Raw genomic sequence first — 21,237 nt, forward strand, 5'->3', positions numbered from 1 at the left:
TTAAGATAAACTATCATCATCCATCTTCATGTGTACGGAAATGTGTTTATGTGGCTATGTCAATGCGATTTTCACTGTGTCGGGCTCGGACATAAATATCTTAATGCGTGTCGGGTTACGGTTTGGGTTCGGTTATTGCCCTGCCGGACGCGGGCCGGGCTCTATTCTGAGTACATCAGTGAAAAGCTGCTTACTTTGTCCTAGTACATATAAACCGATCTCAGATTTGTTTAACAAAACAACCTCTATATCAGTCTCTAAAACTCCTCCTTCTTGTCTATCACTTCTAGTCTTCCTTAAAGTCAGGCAAATGAGTTTGCGGATTAATTTAAACAAACCCTTTTCTGCTTCCCAATGCAAGTCACAAGTGTTTTGAATGAAACATTACTGCAATTGCTTAAGGGCAACTATAAAGGGTCATCTTCATGGCTGTAAGGATTATGAAGACAACACTGCTGTAGTCCTTCTATGATATTAGTTTAGATTGATGAGGTTACCTCTTGATGAGGTTATGTCTTTAGTTTTCTTTATATTAACATATTTGCCTTGTAAAACTTTATGGTAACTATTAACATTTGCTTATACAAAAACTGAACCTGATCTTCTGATTGGTCAAAGATTTTCAGCTTTTATTTTTTCCCTATATAATTAAACATTGTAGGGTTGTGATAACATCATTGTTGACTTCTGCTCTACAAGGCTGTCTGGTGTAGATCACGCATATAAACATGAAGGCATCTGTTTCTCTTTACCTGTTTTTGAGTCTCTGTGGACTGAGCTCTGCTCTCTTTAGAAAACACTTTTATGTGAATAAAGGACTTTACTGGCAAGATGCACAGAAATACTGCAGAGAGCATCATGATGATCTGTCCACCGCTAGCAGTCAAGAGGCACAGCAGCTCACCCGTAATCCAGAGTTTAGTGATCCACAGGTTGGTGATCCAAGATTCTGGGTTGGACTCAACAATCTAAACAGTCTAAACTCAACAGAATGGGTTTGGTCCGGAGGTGAAGAAGAAGCATTTGATTATTGGGCCGATGGAGAACCAAACTCGGCTACTGAGCCTTGCACTGCTATACTGAAATCAAATTCTAAACTTATCAATGTTGTGTGTGAGCGAAATTATCCATTTTATTGCATGGAGAGATTTGAGCCGATTCTGGTGCAGGACAATAAGACTTGGGAAGAGGCTCTGGACTACTGCAGACAAAACTACAATGATCTCGTCAGTATCGACTCTGTGAGGACAATGGCAGAGGCGATAAATAACACCATGACAGCACAGACAACTAATGTATGGATTGGACTACGGTTTTTAGCTGGACATTGGTTCTGGATCAATGGGGGAGATGTTGAATATAAAGCCTGGTCTGAGGGAGAGCTCCAGTGCCCGTCCAAAAATCTCCAGTGTGGAGCTTTGGATAAAGAACACAACGTTTGGAAACCTGAAGACTGCGAAGAGCGACTCAACTTTTTGTGTCTTAAGAAGCACAAATAGCTAAATAGTTTGACCCGATTTCAAGCTCAACCTTCTCTCATTTTAAAACACCAGTATACATGATTTGAAAGAAGATGATAAGTTGTAGATCAATGCAAATGTATCGTGTATACTGTTGTAGATAATTTATAATAGATTTCACTTTAACTGATTATTTTGTAAAGAATGTGGCATAAAATATTGATCTACTAATATTATTGTTGGTGTTTCTGACACATACACTGTTTATTTTATGTTTATGTATAACAATAGCTTTTCTTTTATGCTTCATTTATTTGTAGAAAACACAGGTATGTGTTGTTGATGATGGTATAATCATTTAGGAATAATCATTTAGACACTTCTTTCAGCTCTTCTTGTCTAAATGGTCAGATTTGGCCATACTGTACTTTAACAATAGCAGACCTTTGGCTGCAGTAATAAGTCTGCCTTATACTGTCACAATACTGTCATGTTGAAACTCATAAAAAATACAGTCTGTTTTTATCTTTTTTTTTTTTACAAAATTTAATCAACACTGTAAAAAGAGAAAGCTATTTAAAAACTTACTTCAAATTGGTAACACCTAAAAAAATTAAGCCATTTCTCACTTTAAGTAAAACATTTAAGGTGAGAAAACATTTAAAAATTACTTATATGGAACACCTTAAATATTTAAACATTTAAAGTAAGAAATTGTAAGTTGAACATTTGTAGTAAAATGATTGAAGTAATTTTTCAAGTTGATCTAACTTTTACTTGTTACAGTGTAATCAAACATGAATATTTCACTATTTAAAATGGGTATCGGTCAATCTCAGTTAACTATTTAATTTGCTTAATATTTAATATGATTTTTAATGAAAGATGGATTTATAAAATTTATTATACAATTAACTTTCATTTTGGTTTCTCAAGACCAGTTACTGAGCTATACATCCAAATTAATATTATTATTGTAATGTAATGTAATGTACACTTTCTATTTCTCACATTAATGTTAACTAATTCCCCGCCAGCCATTTTTTGAAATGTTGGCCGTGTGATTTTCACAAATGTTTCAAAAATGCCTTCCAAGAAAATTTTCTTCTAAAAATATAAACTTTCATCCTATCTATATTTTTCATTATTATTGGTTCTTATACCACAGGGCTGTTGAATGCTTTATTCTGATTGACTGAGAAATGTTCCATGGGTGTTGATTATTTTTCTGTAAACCGCACACCTACAGGTAACTTGTCAAATGTCTTAAAAATAAACACCAGAGCAATGTTTTTGGTAACCTTGTTATAAATGCAGTCATTTTTAGCGCCTTCGAACTGTTAAATCTACAAAATCAGTGCTACTTCCCCTAAGGTTAAAAAAACAACTGGGTTGAAAGTGCCATTTAAAAGGTGGTTTTCCAAAATATCACATAACACTGTATTCAGCACAAACTGTGCTATAATAATATGTAAGTTAAATGTATGTACATGTTTGTATTTTTAATTAAATGATGTTTATGCGTGGTTAGTTTTAAAAAAAGTTGCTGAAATAAGGCCAAGGAACACATCCTAAACATTTGTTAACAAGCAATAAATCTACTCTTGTAGAGAAGAGAATTTGCTACAAAAGATGTAAAACCCATTTTACACACTCATTCCAATGAAACATTACATTGATCTAACTTTTGTAAGACACTTTTTGCTGTGTAAAGGCAATATGCAAGGGAGGGTCAGTGGTCATGAATATTGATGTGTTTCACACCTGAGGAGACCCAACCCCCTAATGGCTCAGTGAGAAATGTTGTGAAAATATTTGTAAAATAAAAGTCTTATATGGTTGCAAAAAAATGCTAAAAACATGACCAATACAATAGAGTTAAGAAGCTTTATTGTAATTATAAATAAAGAATCTTCATTGTAATTATAAATAATAAAGTAACAATATGCCCTACTGAAAAATCCAGCTAAAACCAGCATAAGCTGGTAGCTGGTTTTACCTGGTTTAAGGTGGTTTACGCTGGTCCTCTCAGTCCGACAAAGCTGGTCATGCTGGTGGGACAGCTGGTATTCCAGCATGACCAGCTAAGTCCAGCTAGACCAGCTTAAAATGTGACCAAAACACACCTAGACCAGCTTGCTACACCAGCAAAACCAGCTTGCTACACCAGCAAAACCAGCTAAAACCAAGCTGGGGACCAGCTAAAACCAGCTCACCAGCTTATGCTGGTCTTAGCTGGATTTTTCAGTAGGGTGTATACATGTAACGGTATTCTATATGACCAGTACAATATGGCTCTAATTAAAAGAAAATTATTCTAAATGTCAGCTGTGAATGTACAGTTTGGTGTGCATCTAAAAATACTTAACAATATAAAAAATAAGATATACATTTGTAAACCATCATACACCGTAAATCTTTGTTACTGTGTGTTACCGAGTTAAATGTTGTCGTGCCATTGTTCAAAACAGTCCTATTTAACTGAACACACAATGGAACATTACATGTTTTGCATTTCCAAGGTGTGTCCTGTCTTTTACCATGCACTGTCTTGCAGCGCACACAGTTCCGGCGACCAACAGTGGCAGTATTGCTTACATCTGAAGTCAGCTGAGCTACTGGAACTGGCACATGGGTACTCCTTGTCTGCTCTATGTGTTATGCCACAGAGCTCTACAACGAGCTGTTCCATGAACTGTTTGTGGGTCATGTTACCACATAGCTCCTTGTGCACAATGAAGGCATTGGTGGCAGCAATGTCCAAGAAGAGTAAAAAATATCTTTCTGTACCACTTCATTGTCTTATGCTGTGCATTGTAGTACTGTATCATCTGATCAGAAAGATCAACACCCCCCCATGTGTTGATTGTAGGCAGTCACAGGTGCAGGACATGGAAATGTCTTTGTTCTCCATGCGTCTTGTGACTTTACCCTCCTCTGCATTGTCTCTTCTGTATAAGCAGGTTGTATAGTTGAACAGACAGACACCTCTTGTGTGTCCATCCACTTAACAAAGAGTAGAGGTCCATTCCAAATCCATCTGATTGAGACCCTGGCAGATTGCTTTGAGAGTGCATTTGTTGCATCCCGTGAGCATTCATTTCTTTAAAAAAAATCATAATTATCATCGTGTATTTTCCAAAGTACTAAGCAACAAATCAGTAATACTAATACAGTGCAGGCATAACAGAAAAATGGGTACATGTTGACGTACACTTTATTGTTCCCAGTTGCGTAGCTGTGTGCCCACGTGCGAGTACCAGATGAAGTTGGTGTTGCAGACACATTCCTGAAGACATATCTTAATTAATATCATGTATTTTCAAAGTAGAAATCAACACACCAGTATTACTAATATTGAGAACAGAAAAAAATGGTAAATGTGACTTACCCTGTATGAATGTCCGTCGCGTTGCTGCGAGTGAATTGATTGCAACCACTTATCTTAAAAAATGTGAGTAAATTGAATGAATAATTTTTTTCAGTGCATACAGTATATAAACATTTCAATAAATGTAAGTAAAACTTACTCTTCAGAAATTATATCCTCAGCTGGATTAAGTTACAAACGTTCATCGTCGAAGTCCTGCTCTTCGTCTGAGGAAACGGTGAACTCTTCCTCGCTGCCAGGAGCATCTGTAGAGCTTCCTCACCTGTAAAGCGTGTCATCTTCCCAGCGCATTGATAAGTGAATGAAACTGTTAAAACTTGGTGCTTTTTAAAGCATTGTTTGGGGGCGTTGATCTTGTTTGCATAGCCCCATCAGGTAATTTCCATATGAATGGTGCGCACGTGGTAGGTGGGATCACATTAGTGCTAATGAGGTTGAGCCAGAAAAACTGTACCACTCTTTACTTACATGTCAATTACACAAAAGGACAATAATTTCTTTAGATTTTAATTACATCATGTAAAAGTAGACATTTCAGGCTTTCTTTAGACATATGTATCATGTTCGTCTGACAAGTATTGGCAAAGTTATCAGTTCATGTTTATAGTCTTTGAGGAAAATGGTCGAGGAGACAGAGATGTCTGAATGCACTCCATGTTTATTTTCTTTATTTGCCAAAAGCACAAGGATTTGTTGTTGTTATGAAGGCACTCACATTAATGTAGACAATTCACAGTTTCGAATGATGTATTACATATATGTGTATGATTATGAATGATGGAGTATTTTGAGTGGATTTCACGTTGAAGAGGAAAAAATGCGTCAAAACGTGGCGCCGTGTTTTTGGAACCCAGGGGGTTAATTTCAGTGTAGCAGTGCAATGCTCATAATTCGTGTTTTGTTCTCCACTGTCCCAATAATCAAATGCTTCTTTTTCACCTCCGAACCAAACCCATTCTGTTGAGTTTAGAGTGTTGAGTCCAACCCAGAATTCTGGATTACTAACCTCACAGTGAGCTGCTTTGCCTCTTGACTGTTAACGGTGGACAGATCATCATGATGCTTCCTGCAGTACTTCTGTGCATCTTGCCAGTAAAGTTCTTTATTCACATAAAAGTGTTTTCTAAGGAGAGCAGAGCTTAGTACACAGAGGCTCAAAAACAGGTAAAGAGAAACAGATGCCTTCATTTTTATATGCATGATCTACACCAGACATCCTTGCAGACCCGTCGCCAGACCTCAGTCTTAAGGGGGGCATATGAAATGCATGGGAGGGCACACTTATTATTAGCCTAAAGTACGTATACTTATAATAATATATACTCTATTCGCGCAGCACGTAATCATCACGTTAAACAACCATCAGCAATATGACTAGATAGCCTATAGCCCGAACTCTCTTGCCTGTGTGCGTCAATGTCCTTTTCAAACCTCTCATCTGTTTGCCAAGAGCGCTTGCGACATTGTGTGGTTGTCGGAAGGTTCATTTTCGTTGAGACAAACATGTCAGTCAATAATAAATGTACATTTTAGCGGTTACGTTGGTGTCGTCGTCAGATAACAAAGTAAAACCAATGGAGCAGTACGCCAAATTGGTTGCAAGGCCACCAGAGTTTCTTTCTGTCTGACTGCTGCGCGTCTTTTGGAGACTGTTGTTGGGCTTTTAACCATTTGCGGATAATATCCATCTTAAAGCAGTATAGCTAAGCGAAAACTCATCCAGTTTAAAAAAGTGCGGTAACTGTTGAGCGGCTACACTGAGATAGACTACGTCACGTACGTGTCGTACGTAGCCTCGTAATAGGCTGTTGCAGTGTAGCTAGATCCCATCAATCAAACAAAATCACACCATTGTTTTTTATATTTTTAATGTTTTAATTATAAAGAATACAACATTAATGCAACACAAAATTAGCAACATTAATAATTTAAAATGACAGTATTTTTTTTAAATACTGGGGGGGGCACAAGCGTCCTTGAGGGCGGGCCCGGCCCCCTAAGGCCCGCCCATAGCGACGGGTGTGCATCCTTGTAGAGCAGAAGTCAACAATGATGTTATCAAAACCCTACAATGTTTTATTATATAGGAAATAATTAAAAGCTGAAAATCTTTGACCAACCAGAAGATCAGGTTCAGTTTTTGTATAAGCAAATGTTAATAGTTACCATAAAGTTTTACAAGGCAAATATGTTCATATGAAGAAAACTAAAGAGATAACCTGCAGCAGTGGTGTCCTACATAATCCTTACAACCATGAACATGACCCTTTATAGTTGCCGTTAAGCAACTGCAGTAATGTTTCATTCAAAACACTTGTGACTTGCTTTGGGAAGCAGGAAAGAGTTTGTTTAAATTCATCCGCAAACTCATTTGCCTGACTTTAAGGAAGACTAGAAGTGACAGACAAGAAGAAGAAGGTTCAGAGATAGATATAGAGGTTGTTTTGTTAAACAAATTTGGGGTCGGTTTAGCAGTTTTTTTACTGATGTACTCACACTAACACTCATCTTACAAACCTCAACAATGGTGAGAATCAACAAAATAATTCAGATAACAAGATTGATGACATTGTATACTGGGAGACATCAATGACTTGAACTATTGTATTGTGTACTACAATAAAAGCATTTGTTAGATCAACATAATATTCCTGTTTCACTTTATTTGGTTTTATCAAAGGAATTGGTTTACATGCTTTTTTGAGTATATTAACTTATTGGATTTTACAGTGCGTAATTTATCCAGTAGGTCTAAACACTATTTGGAGATAAAAGATAGTGATATGCAATTACTGTACCTACAGTATGTAAAGTACTGCATTTTATGACAAAATGTAAATTGGGTGACGCCCCAAAATGGTCAACCAAGAATAATTGGTTTCATTCATGCCGGCATGATTTAAGCACTCTAAAGAGAGCACTCCTATAATTTGAGAGAGAGACATGTTCAAGAAAGTGACAAAATTTAAATTTTTCATATCTTTCATTGGCTATTGTGAAAATACTGGCCATATAATCTTGATTTAATCCTAAATATGTGGTCAGGGTAGCACCGATTTGCTTGTGATAATCTGTGCCAAACATCGGAACCGATTGAGGACCCATTTTCTTTTGGATTCTCTGGAGGGAAAATCGTTCATGCCGAAAAATCCTGACCATTATCACTTAACAGATCATTAAGGGGCGGTTCTCACACCTGTATAGTTTTTATTTTGTAAGATTTGTTTGCAAAAACTACTTAAATGTCCTAATATAACTAAGGCCTAGTCCTGGATAAATCTAAACCCTGTCTGGAAAACCACCCCTTAAATGCCACATTCAACCCAGTTTACATTAGGTGAAGTAGCACTGATCTTTGTAGATTTAAGAGTTCAATGGGAAAAAATCACTTTCATATATGACAGCATGAAATTTTTTATAGTCGAAATGAAATTAAAATAAAAAAACTGTAATTTGTTTTGGAATATTGTGTTTTTTTTTTACAAATGACTTAATTAACTAGAGGCAAAAACACAAATTGGACCAAAGTTATGATTACCATGAATATAATTGCCAGAATGTTAACCTACTCTCTAAGCTAAGTTTTATGAGTTCTTTAGCTAACATTAGTTAACATGTTAGCTAACGCTAGCTACATTAGCTGCTGTTGTGTTAGGACTTTCAGCTCCCCAACTTTATTTTTCGTCAGTGTACGACAAATTTGAACATAAAGTCGAATATAGCGCCCTAACATGCAAATTTAAATAATTTTGTTTTTATCTTTCATGTAGCATTTTATGAACGGAAAACCTACCCGAGTTTCACAATCCCGTAAATGCTGTGCAACTTTATTATATTATACATTTTATTTATTATATTATCTGTTCTGCAACTTTTAAGCCAAAGCAATTTCCTATTTGTGAATTCTGTTCATCACAAAAGGAAATAAAACATGATTCTCAAAACGGCTATTCTCAAACAACAGAGAAATGTTAGTTAGCTTTGAATGGCTTTGACGCACATGTAGGTTTAGCTAACATACCCGTGTATTTTAACAAAATAAGTTAGATACTCGCAATAGACATTAATAGACAAGAGCATGACTGGTCCACAAGGCTGTGCTGGTTGCATTTGAGGTACAGGTCATGTGGTTTTTCATTTTTCGCTTGAGGTAAGCATTAGCCTCGGTAGTAGTCATATCTCCTTCATTGCGTATTTTTATATTTTGAATATATCCCTCTACTGCATACTGTAACCCCTTTTGCCTCGATCTGGAGGATATCGCGGAGGTATTGTTCCAAAAAAGGTCACTGACACGCCCGGGTATACCTTTTTCCTTCATGGCAATCTGTTGCGCTGGTCATTTGTTTGTCGGAAGTAGCAACAGTAACTAAGGGGGGCGGGGCTTGGCGAAAGGCTAATTCCAGCCCTACCTTATTTTCATTTCAGAACCTGTTTCACTCGGATATACGTAACCATTGGGACAATAAAACAACTGCTACTACCGTTTCATGGCAACTTTATGGTTCTTTAAAGCACCTTTAACATTTGAAGCACCTTTCTGTTATAAAAAATAATAAAATAAATATTTCTTAAAAGAGCTGCTTTGACTAAATGTTTCTTTAAGGAACCAAAAAGGTTTTTCAATGGCATTGCTTCAAAGAACCTGTAAGCATCTTTATGTTTTAAAAAATGTGTCAAAGTAAAAAAAAGTGTAAAAATTACTTTCATTTAAACAACCTAAAAAGTTTACATTCATTATGGTGGTGTAATGAACTCTGTCTGTGTACCCTGTCTTGTACTCTTATTTTGAAGTCATGTCTGTGTCATCCATGTCTGTAGTTCTTTGTAGTTCTTTTGTTCATTGGTCCGTGTGATGATTGTTCCCCAGGTGTGTCTTGTTTTCCCTGATTACTCTGTGTATTTAAGCCTAATGTTTCCAGTGTCTGATGTCGTTTTTGGTGTTTTTTCGTGTCCCAGATTTCTTGTTGGATTACCTGCTATGTTTTGCTTGTCTATTGTCATTTTTAATAAAACCTCACTGCATTTGGATCCGCATCCTGTCTTACCTGGATTTTCACTGTAACAGAACGATCGACAACTCAGGATCCATCAGCAATTCCTTGTTCCTGTGTTTTTCCGAGTTCCCTGGTGTGTCCCTAGTGTTAGTATGCCCATTTACACCCATACAGACTTTTGTGTTCCCTCCCCCACCTCTGACAAGGATTTTGGCAGAGGCGTAACAAACTTGCTTCCCTTCGTTCGCGGGGCCAACCAGTGGAGGATTTCGCTCAGAGGTTTTGGGCAGAGTCACAGGGTCTGCGTCTCAACGAGACAGAGTTGAAGATATGGTTCAATCACTGCTTGGGTAAGCCTGTCTCTATGCAGGAGATTTTTGAGCTTAAGGTGTTGGACTTTTTCACTTTTGCCCGTCATGCGGACTTGCGTAGCAGAGGGCATGTGCGATTCATGCCGGAGTTGCCCGAGGCGAAATCTGCAGCCTCCGCGCTACAGACTTTCGTGCCAGTGGACGTTAACCCCTCACGTTGCTCACGACACTGGCGACGGAGGAGGAAACCCATGCTCGAGCGAGCTACTGTTAGCACGGACGCTATTCTCCCGATTCCTGTTTCCCCTGTGTCAGCGCCTGTACTTAAGATGGCCACCACGTCATCCCACTCCATGCCTCAGTTCGCTGATGTTAATCCTGCCCCAGTATTCGAGTTTGCCACAACCATACCAGCCCCGATTTGTCAGAAAGCCACCATCACCGTTCCAGTAGTTAAAGGTGCAGTAGTAACACCCGCACCCATTCTCAAGATGGCTCCCATACCAGAACCCATTCACAAAATGACTGCCACACCCACTCCACTTCACCTGCATCGATGAACCCTCCAGCACTGGCTAAATTCCGACATTTAATCACCAATCTGATGGATGTACCATTGGTATCTGTACGGATGGCTGGGGTGCCCCGTTCTGTAGTTTCCAGCTCCGTGGTGCCTACTAAGTCTGAGGTATGTTCTCTGCACTCAGTAATTTCCATATTTGGCATGGCTCTGTGGAGTGTGTGGTCCACGTACTGCTCTTCTGTCTCTTAAGATGCTTCCCAGGAACCCATCGAGTCATCTGAACCCATCAAGTCATCTGAACCCACTGAATCATCTGAATCTCCCGAGTCCTCTGAGCCGAGTGAATCTCCCGAGTCCTCTGAGCCGAGTGAATCTCCCGAGTCCTCGGAGCCGAGTGAATCTCCCGAGTCCTCGGAGCCGAGTGAATCTCCCGAGTCCTCGGAGCCGAGTGAATCTCCCGAGTCCTCGGAGCCGAGTGAATCTCCCGAGTCCTCGGAGCCGAGTGAATCTCCCGAGTCCTCGGAGCCGAGTGAATCTCCCGAGTCCTCGGAGCCGAGTGAATTTTCTGAGTCCTCTAAGTCCCCCGAGTCCCTTGAATCTTCTGATTCCCCTGAGCTGAGTGAGTCTTCTGATTCATCTGAGTCATCTGAGCCGAGTGAGTCATCTGAGTCACCTGAGCTGAGTGAGTCATCTGAGTCACCTGAGCCGAGTGAGTCATATGAGCCACACTGGTCACCTAGTGTGGTCACCCCGAAGCTCCAGAGACTTATTGTCACCAAAACTATGGCCAGTTTCAAACTATCTGCCTGTTCCAAGATGGCTGTCCCCAAGTTTCCTGCTCTGCCGGCTCCGCCCTGGCTACCTGATCTGTCGGCTCCGCCCTGGCTTCCTGCTCTGCCGGCTCCGCCCTGGCTTCCTGCTCTGCCGGCTCCGCCCTGGCTTCCTGCTCTGCCGGCTCCGCCCTGGCTTCCTGCTCTGCCGGCTCCGCCCCTGGCTTCCTGCTCTGCCGGCTCCGCCCTGGCTTCCTGCTCTGCCGGCTCCGCCCTGGCTTCCTGCTCTGCCGGCTCCGCCCTGGCTTCCTGCTCTGCCGGCTCCGCCCTGGCTTCCTGTAAACGTGTTCTATTGGTCTGTCCCTAATTGTTTATCAAAGTGCAATATCGAGCAATACCCAGTTACTTTTCACTGATGTGTGCGGCCAAACAACTTCCTTAAAAACAAAAAAATACAAAATGCGTTTTTTATTTTTTATTTGTGTTGTTGCCTGACCCCATGGATCCTTGAGATTGGTATACCTCATTGTCTTGAGGATACCGAAAGCAGCGACAGTGCTTATGATGTATTTGCGCTCAATCAGAGGCCTCAACGGCATGATCTGTATGCCAGGACCGCATCAGGACTGTTTAACGATCATGGCCCGATGTTCAGGCTCTCCTGGAGAGACATTTCTTGCAAATCATTATTCTCTACTGGAGATGTACCTAGTGGACTACCTAGTGAGACTCACAGCTAATGCAACACCTACCTGTGGGAAAAATCTGACGATAGAATGCACAGGACAGAGACCGAGGTTGGTTCTTATCATGCTTCTATTGTTGGGAAACGTTCATCCCAACCTGGGTCCAACACTAGTCCAACTAAAAATGCCCGATGAATTCCAAGCCTCAAATGGATTACGCTTTTTCCATTTGAATGTGCGCAGCCTTATTAACAAAATGGATTCATTAAGAGTGTGGGCTGATACAACTGGTGCAGATATAATAGTCATAACTGAAACATGGCTAAAATCATGAACTACAAATGATATGATTAATATCGATTCATATAATGTTTTCAGATTGGATCGTGTAAAAAAAGGAGGGGGAGTTGCAATATACGTGAAATCCAATCTAAACTGTTCTTGCATACAGTCAATCGGCAAACCGAACGGATTGGAACTCTTAGCGCTCAAGTTACTGTAATCCGATTACTTTTTTCAAGTAACGAGTAAAGTAAGGGATTACAATTGCAAAAACAGTAATTAGATCCCGTAAGCAGGGTGCATTACTGCGTTATTTTGTTTCGTGAGACTCTCTCGTGTCGTGACGCGAGTCGAGTGACAATGACGTATGAGCGCCGTGCCGTCAGTCAGTGTAGTGTTGAACATGAAAAGACAACATGGAGCGCGGAAGAGAGCAAGTCTATGCAGCGTTTAATGCTTGGAAGTACTGACATTACTTTGAGTTTAACCCAGTTAAAGGTGACAAAAACATCAGGGTCCGCTATACACTCTGCGTGGGAATAAAACTTTTATACACAGCGAAAAATTCCACCTAAAATCTGAGCAAACACCTAGCAAGCCGGCACAGGAATGTGAAACTTACTGAAAAAATCCCTGAACCCCCAGCTGACATGATCGGTGCGGCTCCATCTCATACACGTTCATGTGAAATCTGATGTAAAATAACAGACAATATATCTAAATTTCATGGATTATACGTATTTGTGGACAAGCTGACATGACCGCTGCGGCTCCATCTCATACACGTTCACGCGAAATCTGATGTAAACAACAGACTATATATCTATATTTCATGGATTATACGCATTTGTGGACAAAAATGGTCCTTTAAAAAAAAGGTCTATTAAACTGATTTCATGGGTTATTTACACATCTGAAACAGACTGGATTTGACTCCCGATCGTTATACACCAAGGTAAGAAGTCCTGTTTATATTCAGCATGTTTTCATCTAGACTTCTGTAACAAAATACTACATTTATGATGCTAAAGCATCTGTATCTCAAAACAGAGACCATACACTGATGCTAAACCCGTAGACCTTTTAAACGATGTATAGTAATGTTAATTTAATATTGTTAAATTAATGTTTGTAGACAGTAGACTATATAGATATTGTTAGCAGCGTAAAAAAAAAAATGACGCCATCACGCCCACGAATTAGTGCGTGTCGAGAGGTAAAAACAGAGAATGTTTAATTTGATTCAATTTTAGATGATGGAATATGCAGAAAGAATAGAATTAGGCTGAAAGGTCTTGGCCCGGTTGCATAAAGCACCTTAAGTTTTTCCCTTAAAGGAACACGCCCACATTTGGGGAATTTAGCTTATTCACCGTATCCCCCAGAGTTAGATAAGTCCATACATACCTCTCTCATCTCCGTGCGTGCTGTAACTCTGTCTGACGCAGCCCCCGCTAGCTTAGCTTAGCACAAAGACTGGAAGTGGGTGGCTTTAGCTAGCATACTGCTCCCAATAAGTGACAAAATAACGCGATCATTTTCCTATTTATGTGTTGTGATTTGTATAGTCAAACCGTGTACAAATAACAAGGTGATATGAGACACAGCGATCTTTTAACAGTATACATACTGAGAACTATATTCTCTGAAGACGAAGCACTGCCGCATGGGCGGAGTGATCTGCTCGCAGCACACGAGAAGCCCCTGGTGAGGAGCAGAGAGTTCGGTCAGAGTTGTGCAAATCACTCCGCCCATGCGGCAGTGCTTCATCTTCAGAGAATATAGTTCTCAGTATGTATACTGTTAAAAGATCGCTGTGTCTAATATCACCTTGTTATTTGTACATGGTTTGACTATACAAATCACAACACATAAATAGGAAAATGATCGCGTTATTTTGTCACTTATTGGGAGCAGTATGCTAGCTAAAGCCACCCACTTCCAGTCTTTGTGCTAAGCTAAGCTAGCGGGGGCTGCGTCAGACAGAGTTACAGCACGCACGGAGATGAGAGAGGTATGTATGGACTTATCTAACTCTGGGGGATACGGTGAATAAGCTAAATTCCCAAAATGTGGGCGTGTTCCTTTAAGTATGACACTTAAGGGGTAAATTCCACTTACCTACTGTAAGAGAATAATTTAAGGGTGTTGCATACAGTATAATCCCTTAAATGGTTCTCTTATGTAAGGGTAATCGTTAAATGTTTCACGACAGCGAATAAAATACTATTGTTGCCATGGAGATGCAACAGAAAAAAACGTAAGTTTTTTTTGCAACACCCTAAAGTTTAAGGGAAACACAAGGGTGAACTGAAGGGAAAATTACACTTAAGGTGCTTTATGCAACCGGGCCCTGTTGCTTTATACTGTAGCATTCAGGCCGTGCATCATGTTTTTGAAAAGTAACTAGTAAAGTAACTAATTACTTTTGAAAATAAGTAATCAGTAAAGTAACGGGATTACTTTCTTAGGGAATTAATCAGTAATCAGTAAGTAATTACTATTTCCAAGTAACTTGACCAACACTGGCTATCACTGTGTACTAGGGTGTGTGACGGTTCACAAATCGTTCAATGGTTCAATGGTATTTCAAGCATTCTGACTTATTAACAGAGTTAGGGCTCAGTCACACCAAAAGCGCTTTAAACGCTTGCAAACGCAAGGCGCGACGCACTGCCTTTTTTAAAAAAGAGCAGTGCAGCGCGACTTTTGATATTGCTAAGCAACCATCGAGTCAGCTGTCTTGTCAATCAAATATTGAAGCGTGAGCGCTCTTTTGCTGTTAACTGTCATATTAGCAGAAACTTTAAAAAGAGGACGCTTGCTCTGACCTTGTTTGAGGATAAGAGGAGCACAAACACACAGGAGAGAGTGAGCGAGTGGAGTCCGGTTCTTCAAAGCAACTGTAAACTTCCCTCGCCACAACGTAAGGCCCGCCTCTCCCCTCATTTGATTGGACAATGGAAGACGCGAATGACGTCAGGCGCTCCTCCGCTCTCAGCGTTCCTTCAAAAACGCGTGCGCGGCAGGCGGCAGAAAACCGCAAGGCGCTCGGCGCGCATAAACAGCGCGCAAACGCGCCCTGCCCATAGAATATCATTCAAAAAAGGCGCCTGCAACTGCCATAAACGCTTTTGGTGTGACTGAGCCCTTAAAGAGTTGTTTCCTCATGCTAAACGTAGGCAAAGTGTCAAAAAAGCAGTTGGACGTGTTACAGAGTATTTCTGTGCCGAATTCACTTCGCCAGGGTTCGTACAAGTTTCGGAAAGTTTTTTTTCGATTACAGGTCCAACTGATGTTTCAGGGGTTTTTTATACGTATCACTTCTTTATATGGGCACTTCCCCCGGAAAACCCCGCCCGCCCGTCAATCAGCGGGAGACGCTAGAACTTACAAACATTCACATCACGCGACAGCTTTGTTTAATTTCAAAACTCAACAATGGCCCAAAAGAAGAAGTGTGTTTTTGTATGTAAGGAGAAGAAATCCAGCCTTATGAAAACAATGGATATAGTTTATTATCTGGGTTAGCAGCGGAGTTTTGCGTATGTGTTTGATGCACTGGATTTTCCCAACCGAGTCACGAGTTGCATGCGGTAAGTAAGACTCCTGTCTTATGTTGTAAATATGCGCGTGCATATTATATAAATGACACGAACATGTACTAGTGAATCATAAGTTATAAGGGTTGTATAGTGTTGCATGACTCGTACTTGCTCCACCCGCGGTAGTAACTCCTCCTCCTTCATTTTTTCGTACGTTATCGGAAAGATTCTGTAAAGCTAATCTTTCTTTTATAAATTTGAATAAACTAAAGACTCTTCGGAGATATAAAGGATGTCATACTACTCTATAGGTACTCCAGATTACCATTAAAAATGCAGAAACAGTGTGTGTTACGTGAGCTTTAATGGACTACAGTATGAGACACATTAGCGCGACTTTCTCTAAAGTTTACACATCAAGAGTTCTTATCTTTGAAGGGCATACTGTGATGATCACGTCTGGACCGGAGACATTCAACCGCATGTGCCTCTGTGCGTAAAGAAAGCTGCTCATTTTAGGGCCTTTTTGCAGTTAAATACATCCACATCGCAGACATGTTGCTGCAGACCCGTGCAAACAGCTCGACCGTGAGTGAAACCTGCTTGCACACGGAGGGGAGGCGTGGGTGACGAATGATGACAGCTTGACCGTGAGTGCAACCCAAACGCTAGTGCACGGATGCGAAGGGCGCGGTTGATATTCATTTTCGGTTTACATTTTTGGCTGGATTTTTTATTTTGGCCCGAAACCGATAATGCCATTTTCGACCGAAATTTTCGGCAACTAAAATTTCGGTGCGCCCCTAAAAATAGTAGAGCTATTAAAAAGTGCTTTTTTAATCAATAATTGAATATAGTGATCTTCTATATATGCACCCAACTACATCGCTACTTAAAAACAAGACCCTGTGTATCATGCAGCCTTACACTTTGTCTCCGGCGCAGAACCATGGACGCATCACTGTATTTTATATATTTCTTTAGCGTGGTTATAGTTGCATCAAAGGAGAAAATTACATATGTATCTATTCATCGCAAAAGCTCTTTTAGGCAAATTACCCTCCTATATATCAAACCTTCTTATTTATTATACAAATAATCATGGTACTAGATCTGGTTCTTATATTCGCTTATAAGCCCCAAGGGTATTGTCTGAATTCGGCAAAAGTGCTTTCTCTTCCTATGTTGTTACTTCTCTGCCCTCTTGTTACTCTTAACTAGGTTAAGAGACCGTTCCAGCACTCTTAAAGGGATACTTCACCGATTTAGCATTCAGCTTTGTATCTGTAGGAACCCGGCAGTATTACTGAATGACCATGTTTCCCTCCATCATTTCCCCCTGAGAGGAGAGATATCTGCATTTTGGTTCTGCAAAAAAGTCCTCCGATGATGCAAAAATCGTCATATTACATCATCGGAGGACTTTTTTATTTTTAAAAAATTTGTGTGTGCTTATAGTCTTTAATCAAAACTGCAAATCTCCTCCCCTCCTCAAAACGATCTCTCTTCACTTCCGGTCATAAGTATAGCAGGTGGGCGTGGTCCGGGAGAAGATCGCAGCGATTAGCGATTAGCAACACGACCCAACTTCAAACGATCCAGTCAGATCTCGATGGACAAATTCAAATCCAGCCCTGCCTTATTTCATCGCAAAAGCCGTTTCACTCGGATATATGTCACCACGGGGAAAATAAGACAATCGCTACTTCTGTTTCATGGCGACTTTAAGATAAGATTTTAAAGTTAGGATTTTTCTGTAATACGCCCCCCTGGTGCCTATTTTTAAGATATTTGACAAGTTACCTGTAGGTGTGCGATTTACAGAAAAATAATCAACACCCATGGAACATTTCTCAGCCAATCAGAATAAAGCATTCAACAGCCCTGTGGTATAAGAACCAATAATAAAGAAAAATATAGATAGGATGAAAGTTTTCTCCAGTTTTATTTGTTTGAAAGCAGAAGGTCTGTTCTTTCATGAAATATTTTTGAATGTTTATATATTTTTAGAAGAAAATTTTCTTGAAAGGCATTTTTAAACTGTGAAATTCACATGGCCAACATCTCAAAAAATGAGTTAACATTAATGTGAGAAAAAGAAAGTGTACATTACATTACAAACCAAAATTAATTTAGCTCAGTAACTGGTCTTGAGAAACCAAAATGAAAGTAAATTGTACTAAGATTTTAGATTTTGGATCCTGCCTGAAAAAAGTGGATTAGCTGGCCTGTTCTGTTAAATTGTTGATCATACATTTAATAAATCCATCTTTCATTAAAAATCATATAATATATTAAGCAAATTAAATAGTTAACTGAGATTGACCAATACCCATTTTAAATAGTGAAATATTCGTGTTTGATTACAGTGTAACAAGTAAAAGTTAGATCAACTTAAAAAATTACTTCAATTATTTTACTACAAACGTTCAACTTATAATTTCTTACTTTAAATGTTTAAATATTTTAGGTGTCCAATAAAAGTAATTTTTAAAAGTTTTCTTACCTTAAATGTTTTACTTAAAGTGAGAAAATGTACGTTTATACAGCTTAATTTTTAGTTGTTACCAATTTGAAGTAAGCTTTTAAATAGCTTTCTCTTTTTACAGTGTAGATTAAATGTTGTAAAAAAGATAAAAATAGACTGTAATTTTTATGAGTTTCAACATGACAGTATTGTGACAGTATAAGGCAGACTTATTACTGAAGCCGAAAGTCTGCTATTGTTAAAGTACAGTATGGCCAAATCTGACCATTTAGACAAGAAGAGCTGAAAGAAGTGCCTAAATGATTATTCCTAAATGATTATACCATCATCAACAACACATACCTGTCTTTTCTACAAATAAATGAAGCATTAAACCCACAAAGAAAAGGTATTGTAATATATAAACATAAAATGAACAGTGTATGTTTCAGAAACACCAACAATAATATTAGTAGATCAATATTTTATGCCACATTCTTTAACTATAAATTATCTACAACATTATACACAATACATTTGTATTGATGTACGACTTATTATCTTATTTCATGTATACTGGTGTTTCAAAATGAGAGAAGGTTGAGCTTGAAATTGGGTGAAACTATTTAGGCTGTTTGTACTTCCTAAGACAGAAAAAGTTGAGTTGCTTGTTGCAGTCTTCAGGTTTCCAAACGTTGTTTTCTGTATCCAAAGCTGCACACTGGAGATTTTCGGGGGGGCACTGGAGCTCTCCCCCAGACCAGGCTTTATATTCAACAGCTCCCCCATTTACCCAGAACCAATATCCAGCTAAAAACCGTAGTCCAATCCATACATTAGTTGTCTGTGCTGTCATGGTGTTATTTATCGCCTCTGCCATTACCCTCGACGAGTTGATACTAACGAGATCAATGTAGTTTTGTCTGCAGTAGTCCAGAGCCTCTTCCCAAGTCTTATTGTCCTGCACCAGAATCAGCTCAAATCTCTCCATGCAATAAAATGTATAATTTCGAGGGCACACAACATTGAACAGTTTAGAATTTAATTTCTTTAAAGCAGTGCAATGCTCAGTACCCGGGGATGGTTCGTTATCGTCCCAATAATCAAATGCTTCTTTTTCACCTCCGGACCAAACCCATGCTGTTGAGTTTAGAGTGTTGAGTCCAACCCAGAATTCTATATTACCACCCTGTGAATTTTTTACGAGCTGCTGTGCCTCTTGACTGCTAACGGTGGACAGATCATCATGATGCTCTCTGCAGTATTTCTGTGCATCTTGCCAGTAAAGTCTTTTATTCACAAAAAGGTGATTTCTAAGGAGAGCAGAGCTCAGTCCACAGAGACTCAAAAACAGGTAAAGAGAAACAGATGCCTTCATGTTTATATGCGTGATCTACACCAGACAGCCTTGTAGAGCAGAAACAATGATGTTATCACAACCCTACAATGTTTTGTTATATAGGAAACAAATAAAAGCTGAAAATCTTTGACCAATCAGAAGACCAGGTTTAGTTTTTGTGTAAGCAAATATTAATAGTTACCATAAAGTTTTACAAGGCAAATATGCTCATATAAAGAAAACAAAAGGGATCTTGGACACAAAAAAGTGGAAAATGAGTAACTATATATCAAAATTGTAACTTCATCAATCTGAACTTATATCATAGATGGACTACAGCAGTAGTGTCCAACATAATCCTTAAAGACATGCTATCTGAAATGGGCTTTTTACTTTTGTTAAAATAGTTGCCCTTAACCAACTGCAGTAATGTTTCATTCAAAACACTTGGGAAGCAGGGAAGAGTTTGTTTAAATAATCAGTAAACTCATTTGCCTGACTTTAAGGAAGACTAGAAGTGACAGACAAGAAGAAGGAGCTTCAGAGATTGATATAGATGTTGTTCTGTTAAACAAATTTGGGGTTGGTTCATATGTACTGGGACAAAGTAAGCAGCTTTTTTACTGATGTACTCAGACACTAACACTCATCTTACAAACCTCAACAATGGTGAGAATCAACAAAATATTTCCGATTTAGTAGGTTTAGTAGGTCTAAACACTATTTGTTATCAATTTTGACCACAAAGGATGCCAGGCAGCCCCAAACCAAATGGGTACTCTGCAGGGGCGTTGCTAGACATAAAGCTCTACTAGGGCACCGGCCCCCCATTTTTTTAACCTTTTTTTAAAGCCTGCGGTGTGCAAGATACAATTTCCTTTGCTTAACCCACTATTCCAACATTGCAAGAAGTACTGGGAAAGACAAACATGTATTTAAAAATATTAAGTATCATCATCTTCATATACAATACTGAACATTATTAACATGTTTGGAGGCATAAAATGTTTGGAAATAATGACAGCAGAGAAAATATTTTTATGCACTTTTGCATTTTACATAACAATGATTAATAACTTATTTTTTTATTTTTAAGAATATTTTTCATTTTATGACTGCTACTAAAAATCTATCTAAGTTACTGCTAATTTTTTATGTAATGTCCTAGAGCTAGTGAACTAAATATTAATTCCATATCTGAAAATACAGAACAGTATATTTGTACGCATCTTGGTGAGAATGGGTAGGTATAACACAGTTTTTGTATGTGAACAATGCAATTCTATAGACTATTGACAGAGGTTTTTCTGAGATTTTTTCTCTAATGTTTGAGACCTGACAGGGTGAAGATGTAATTTGTCTTACCTCACTTAAACTCATCATCACTCATTTTTGCTTCCCTTTCCCTGCTTTGTACAAAACATTTCTGATGTCCATTACATGCGTCAATAGTGATCGGGTGAAAA

General features: G+C 39.0%; 2 protein-coding genes and 1 long non-coding RNA gene across 3 annotated transcripts; 1 reads left to right on the forward strand and 2 right to left on the reverse strand.

Annotated features, from left to right (window-relative positions):
- Positions 1–269: 269 nt before the first annotated feature.
- On the forward strand, positions 270–2,873 carry LOC129442390 (lymphocyte antigen 75-like). Its single transcript, XM_055202463.2, has one exon. It carries the CDS (start codon positions 729–731, stop codon positions 1,497–1,499), a length of 771 nt encoding a protein of 256 aa, XP_055058438.2. The 5' UTR covers positions 270–728; the 3' UTR covers positions 1,500–2,873.
- A 597-nt stretch (positions 2,874–3,470) lies between these two features.
- Positions 3,471–6,066, reverse strand: LOC129442456 (uncharacterized). Its single transcript, XR_008643887.2, has 4 exons — positions 4,991–6,066; positions 4,852–4,904; positions 4,675–4,749; positions 3,471–4,563 (listed from the first exon to the last, which is right to left on the reverse strand). It is a non-coding gene; the product is annotated as an uncharacterized lncRNA (long non-coding RNA).
- An 11,960-nt stretch (positions 6,067–18,026) lies between these two features.
- On the reverse strand, positions 18,027–20,632 carry LOC141353232 (lymphocyte antigen 75-like). The gene has a single exon (XM_073859709.1). It carries the CDS (start codon positions 19,808–19,810, stop codon positions 19,055–19,057), a length of 756 nt encoding a protein of 251 aa, XP_073715810.1. The 5' UTR covers positions 19,811–20,632; the 3' UTR covers positions 18,027–19,054.
- Between the last annotated feature and the right edge of the window lie 605 nt (positions 20,633–21,237).

This window comes from Misgurnus anguillicaudatus, chromosome 21 (genome assembly GCF_027580225.2).
Source record: "Misgurnus anguillicaudatus chromosome 21, ASM2758022v2, whole genome shotgun sequence".
NCBI classification, from domain to species: Eukaryota; Metazoa; Chordata; class Actinopteri; order Cypriniformes; family Cobitidae; genus Misgurnus; species Misgurnus anguillicaudatus.